Consider the following 6781-nt stretch of genomic DNA (forward strand, 5'->3'; position numbering starts at 1 on the left):
GGGGGGTGTGTATTTTGCCATTGCATGCTTTATTGCTTTCCTCATGAGTGGTCTGTTCCTTCTTAGGTCTAAAATGTGGTGAGAATCTCTACATGTCAAGTGCCCCCAATTCATGGTCACAAGCAATCCAAAGCTGGTTTGATGAATACAAGGATTTTGACTTTGGTGTAGGGCCAAAGACTCCCAATGCAGTGGTTGGACATTATACACAGGTAAAGAGAAGAAATGAAAAACCACCTCCTTTACAAGTGCCCTAAAAAAAGGATTCTTCAAATTTTGACTGATTCCAAGTTGAGTTTGGGGGAAATTTTCAAGTGAATATAGAATAGTCTGGCATTTGGTGAGTATTTCAGCTGTGAGCTGTCATTTTTCAATAGTCTGCAGGATCATGGTAGGGAAACATAATCTTTGTCTAACAGTCTCAAAAAGGAATGTACATGGAAATGTAATATTTTAAAAGTCTTTTAGTTTGATTCAATAATTTAACTAAATATAGCCATAAGGTATAGGCAAAATATGTCGGTAACATTCTTCTCCATTTTGTATTTCCTACTATTTGCTTTTCAGTATTTTCTTCTTCTTTAATGTGCTCTCGTATGTTCACTTATGGGTTTATAGGTTGTTTGGTACTCTTCCTACCTCGTTGGATGTGGAATTGCCTACTGTCCCAATCAAGCAGTTCTCAAATACTACTATGTTTGCCAATATTGTCCTACGTAAGTATATATTTTAGAGTTTATTGTCAATAATGCTAAATACGATTTAATATTTAATATAAAAACAAACCAAAAAGCATATTTCAGTAAAGGTGAAGGAGATTAATCTTTAGAAATGTTTTCTAAAGTTGAGACACATTCAATCTACTTCGCAGAAAGATAAAGTTTTCAGTTCTAGTTCCAAGTGTTATTGAACAGGCAGCTGTCTTTCCTCATGCCTAAAATAATTTGTCTCCTCGCTCAATTGCCTTTTCCTATGCTCATGGTTACTTCATGATTACAGGTAGTGTGTAGTTGTCTAAATATAATTTTATCAGTTCATGCTAAGTTTACATACGAGAAACTGAAAGCTTGACAATTAGTCCAGGGATAAAGTAAGGTGACAAACAAATGAGTAAAGACCCATTTTAGTAATATCAGTCCTTTCTGCTCAAATGCTCTTACTCATGTTTATCAGAAAATTTCACATTATACATTAAGAAATGATTAAATCTTGGACCTCAAAGACTTTTCAAGAGATCCCCAATATGTTTCAAATAGCCAAGAAAAGATAATATCTTAAATTTTTGCTTCTTGGAATTTACCACAAAAACATTTCATGGAACCGTTAAGATCATAATTTCTTAATTATCTTGGGTTTCCTGAAGAAAGTCCACTTTTTTTCTCAAGCAATATATTTCACTTACTCACACAGAAAAAATCTGTGGATATATTGAAGATATATTCACAACATATCTATTAGCTTTAATTTCCTTTTAATATTTGAAATTGTTCACCACTAGTGGGAGGGGCTTTCCCCAAACTCAGCTTTCTGCATGACTTATTTTGAGGCTGTAGATATCCCAGGTGATGTAGGATTCCAGTTTGAGAAATATGACCTGCAAGGTCATTTTTCAGCAAAGAATTATCATTGTTAATGCAGAAAATTGAAAGACCCTGGGAGACTGCCCCCAAATGCCTGGTCATGAGAGGAGAGCATCTTGAGTCTGCATCTGAGTGAGAGTTGGAAGTAGTAATGAGAGAAAGCAGGAAAAAGAGAACTTCCAGAACACTTTGATGTCTATTTCACATTTTTTTAAGTGCTCAAACACCTACAGTTACATTCTGTGAAGGGAGGCTGAGATTCAGCTACATTGACTTGGACTGTTAACCTACTTAGTGCAATTAAGACTTTGGCTTTCTTGTATTTTCAGATGATAATTACCCATAGGAAAATAATCATCATTGAGGTACAGGCTAGTCACTGTAAGATGAACACACAGAGGAGATTAATATTAATTAAATCTTTTTTTTCCCCTAACATTCCCATTCTTGGCAAGCATAAACATCTCATACACACCACCTTTAGACATTCCCAAACCTTCCCAAGCACAATACCCTTTCACAAACATACAGCAAAACCCATGTGAAAATCACCACCCCACCTAAAAGCCAAAATTTATGCTGAAACTGTACTTACCCTTCTTCATATTATAGAAATTATGGTATTTTTTATTTTTAATTATAAGCTACATATAACATTAAATGTTATTTTTCATATTGCAACCTTCTGTGCTTCAGGAACTTTTCTTATCTCCCTAGGGGATATGTTTTAACCCTTGCCAGAACCTTGTGGTACATCATCTTAGCAATTTAACCAAGTCTATTGGGAGATGAAGTGTGTTGCCATATCGAAATACGCTCTAAAACCTTTAGACTTTAATTATCCTGTTTCAGTTTCTCAGGTTGCGAGACCATGGTCAGGAAAGCGAATGAATGTGTGAATTATTCTCTTAATTTGCGTTATTGTCTGAATATCCTCTGAGAATATTATATTTTTAATTATTTGATATAATTAAAAACATTTAATAAATACCCATGTATATTTGGTGACTGATACTAACCTTGGAACATAAACTAAACAGAAAAATGAAAAATATTTGACATTTTTTATTTCAAATTTCAGTGGTAATTGGGTTAACAGACTATATGTCCCTTATGAACAAGGAGCACCTTGTGCCAGTTGCCCAAATAACTGTGACGATGGACTATGCAGTAAGTTTGAAGTGATTAACTTGATAATAAAATAAAATGATCTGACATTTCTTCTAAGAATTGGGAACTCTGAAGACAACCAACTTAAGCAATGCTTTCATGCAAAGGACAAAAAAAAAAAAATCTGTCTGGCTCTGTCACCCAGGCTGGAGTGCAGTTGTGCCATCTCAACTCACTGCAACCTCCGCTTGCAGGGATCAAGTGATTCTAATGCCTCAGCCTCCTGGGTAGGTGGGACTACAGGCACGTGCCAGCACACCTGGCTAATTTTGTACTTTTTGTAGAGACAGGATTTTGCCATGTTGGCCACACTGGTCTCGAACTTCTGGCCATCAAGCGATCTGCCCACCTCAGCCACCCAAAGTACTGGGATTACAGGTGTGAGCCATCACACCCAGCCTTACGGAATGTTTTTAAGTGAACATTTTACACTGTTCAGTATCTATGTATTATTTGCAATGTAAAATTTGACCTGTTATCATATGTAACCTGATGAAACATTTACCATCCATTTTATATATTGCCATATATGAAAATGTGTCTGTGAAAATGACATATTATAATTAAATATGAAGTTTCTCCTCATAAAACTTTATATAATTATACAAAATACAGCATATTTTAAAAAAGAAAAACAAATATACATCTAAGAGTATGAGACCATAGAATATGGCTCAATCCAGACAGGGACTCCAAATACTGCAATTTCTCATATGTTAACGAATTTATCATACTAACTTCCTCGTATTTGCCATAGTGTAGTTAGAGTCATCAAGTTTAATATAATAATCACTTGCACTTCCGCTTGCTAATAATTTTTATATGCATTTTTAAAGTCAAAATCAAATCTGTATGTAGTATTAACTCACAGAAGCCTCAAAAATATTTTAGCAAAAAGAAGTAAAATAAATATATATCTCATACAATTTCATTTTATGCTTTCATAAATAAAAATACAAAGAGTTGATATGTTTGTTTAACTAGGATGTATTACTAAAATTATTACTGACAATGCAGTCGACCCATTCGTTGAGAATTTTACCTTTCAAATGCATTCACCTGACTGAATTGTAACATTTTTTTCTGACTGAATTGTATAGCTTTAATTCAGAATATTGATAATACCAAAGCTATAAATCAACTAAAGAAGGAAAATCCAAGTATTTCCAGCACTGCCAAATGCTGTTTTCTAAGAAGCTTGAAATTTATCTTATTAGTAATGATCAGCCAACTGAAAAATTTTAAACAGAAGAATGATAAGATCTGAACTGTGTTTTCTAAGGAGCTCCTGACAGTAGTAGGAAGAAGCAATTGAATGAAAATCAGCTAGGAGACTGTTGGAAAAACACACACTCAAAAACAAATGAGTATCTTTACTGCATTAGTGCAAAATGAATGAAAAAAATAGATAGGTATGAAAAATAGGAAGAAAGTAGAATAGTCAGTTGTTGTTACCTCGTATTGTTGAATATTGATTACAAAAAAAAAAAAATAGAAACAAGTCTCAGTTGATTCCTGGCTCCTGGCTTGAATTGTTTAATAGTTGGGAGTGCCATTTCTCTGAAACTGGGTGAACCAAATGAAGAATTGTTGGGAAATAACAAAGAAATGTCAAGCTTGTAGACAGGATGATGAATTTAGTTTGAGATTTGTTGAGTTTGTGGCCACTGAAGGACATTCAAGTAGAAATGTCCAATAATCATAATGACATTCTCTCCACCTTTTACATTATATATTTACATCTTCCTATAATAATTACTTAGACCTGAGAGAAAGACTGGTGGCACTAGAGTCTAGAACTGTGTTCAATAACTTTCTACAATGATGAAGATGTTCAATATTCTCACTTTCCTATAAAGTCGCCCTTAGACACATGGCTACTGAGCAAGTGATATACCTGGTGTTGTTGAGGAAAGACCTGAAATTTTAATTTTATTTAATTTTGATTAATTTAAGTTTAAACAACCACATGACAAGTATCCACCATTTTGGATATCGCAGTTCTAGAGAAATCCATTTAAATTAATTTTACTCTGCTCACTCGTTGAGTGAGGAAAATATGTCAGTTCATCTTAGAAACATTTCCAAAAGCTCGAATTTAAAAATGAATCTGTGTGTTTACCTAAGAGACCTTGTGTGTCCCTCAAGATATAAAATGGCCATCTTAGTGTAACAATGCCAGTTTGTTTGCTCACTTCCCTACTCTCTGTTCATATAGAATGTATTATATGTGCTGTTGTTATGGAAGAAAATGATAATGAAGTGACTGGTTTCTTTGTTTTTATTCCAGCCAATGGTTGCAAGTATGAAGATCTCTATAGTAACTGTGAAAATTTGAAGCGCACATATTCCTGTCAACATCCGTTTGTCAGGGACAGTTGCAAGGCCTCCTGCAATTGTTCAAACAGCATTTATTAAATTCGCATTACACACTGAGTAGCGTTATGTAGAGAGGAGTCAGATTATCTACTTAGATTCGGTATCTACTTAGATTTAGCATATACTAGCTGAGAAATTGTAGGCATGTTTGATACACATTTGATTCCAAATCTTTTTCTTCTGGATCTGCTTTTTATTTTACAAAAATCTTTTTCATACAAATGATTTAAAAGTAACAAAATCTATAACAACAACTTTGGATTTTTATATATAAACTTTGTGATTTAAATTTACTGAATTTAATTAGTGTGAAAATTTTGAAAGTGGTATTCTCACATGACTAAGTTCAGTAAAACCCTGGATTGAAAGTGAGAATTATGTTCCTAGAACAAAATGTACAAAAAGAATAATATAATTTTCACATGAGTCCTTGGCTGTAGTTGCCTTTCCTAGCTCCACTCTAAGGCTAAGCATCTTCAAAGATGTGCTCCCATATGCTGTCTTAATTCCTTTCACTCATTCACCCTTCTTTATAATCATCTGACTGGCATCCTCACAACTGAGTTGAAGCTGTTCCTCCTAAAACAACCCTGACTTTTATTTTGCCAAAATCAATATAATCCTTTGTTTATCTGCATAAATTTTACAGTAGAATATGATCACACCTTCATTTTTAAACCTCTCTTCTCTTTGACAAACCTTCCTTAAAAAAGAATCCAAGATAATACAGGTAAATACCCTCCACTCAAGGAGGTAGCACTCAGTCCCCTACCTTGTGAGTCTTCACTAAAATTAGTGACTCATTTCCAAAGAGTGGAATATGGAAAGGGAAACATAGTAACTTTACAGGGGAGAAAAATGACAAATGCCTTCTTCACCAAGTGATCAACATTAACGTCACCAGTGATAAGTCATGTGGATTTGTTCTATGTAATCTTTCTAAAAATTCATAATCCCAATCTAATTATGAGCTAAAACATACAGCAAATTCAAGCTGAAGGACATTCTACAAAATATCCCTGGGGTATTTTAGAGTATTCCTCAAAACTGTAAAAATCATGGAAAATAAGAAAATCCTGAGAAACAATCACAGACCACATGAGACTAAGGAGACATAGGAGCCAAATGCAATGTGCTTTCTTGGATCAGATCCTGGAAAAGAAAAAGATCAGTAATGAAAAGCTGATGAAGTCTGAATAGAATCTGGAGTATTTTTAACAGTAGTGTTGATTTCTTAATCTTGATAAATATAGCAGGGTAATGTAAGATGATAACATTAGAGAAACTGAAACTGGGTGAGGGCTATCTGGGAATTCTCTGTACTATCTTACCAAATTTTCAGTAAATCTAAGAAAACAATGAAAAATAAAAAGTATTTTGAAAATAAATACAAGAATTTTTTTCTTGACTCTATGACACATCATAGCTTTTCTTCAGATTATCTAGTTATTCTTTCCTAGACTTTTACTCTTAACCTTCAGTTCCTTTATCCCAGTGCTATATGTTTGATTTTGTCCTTTCCGGTAATATCAATGATTAGGTTGTCATATCAGATGGACTTGCTTACTCAGTATCAAACTTCAGTAAAAATTTCAAGGATCTAAGTAGTCATGAGGCAAAGGAAAACAGGAAGGTGCAGGACCACCAAGGCA

General features: G+C 34.0%; 1 protein-coding gene across 1 annotated transcript in view; it reads left to right on the top strand.

Annotated features, from left to right (window-relative positions):
- The window catches only part of CRISP3 (cysteine-rich secretory protein 3), a 17371-nt gene extending 10858 nt beyond the window's left edge, over positions 1 to 6513 (top strand). The window contains 4 exon segments of the mRNA XM_011974115.1: positions 67 to 212; positions 619 to 716; positions 2662 to 2750; positions 5041 to 6513. Of these exon segments, the coding sequence (XP_011829505.1) occupies positions 67 to 212; positions 619 to 716; positions 2662 to 2750; positions 5041 to 5168 (461 nt within the window). The 3' untranslated portion in view covers positions 5169 to 6513.
- Positions 6514 to 6781: the final 268 nt, after the last annotated feature.

Source organism: Mandrillus leucophaeus, unplaced genomic scaffold (assembly GCF_000951045.1).
Source record: "Mandrillus leucophaeus isolate KB7577 unplaced genomic scaffold, Mleu.le_1.0 Scaffold1414, whole genome shotgun sequence".
Lineage (NCBI taxonomy): Eukaryota > Metazoa > Chordata > Mammalia > Primates > Cercopithecidae > Mandrillus > Mandrillus leucophaeus.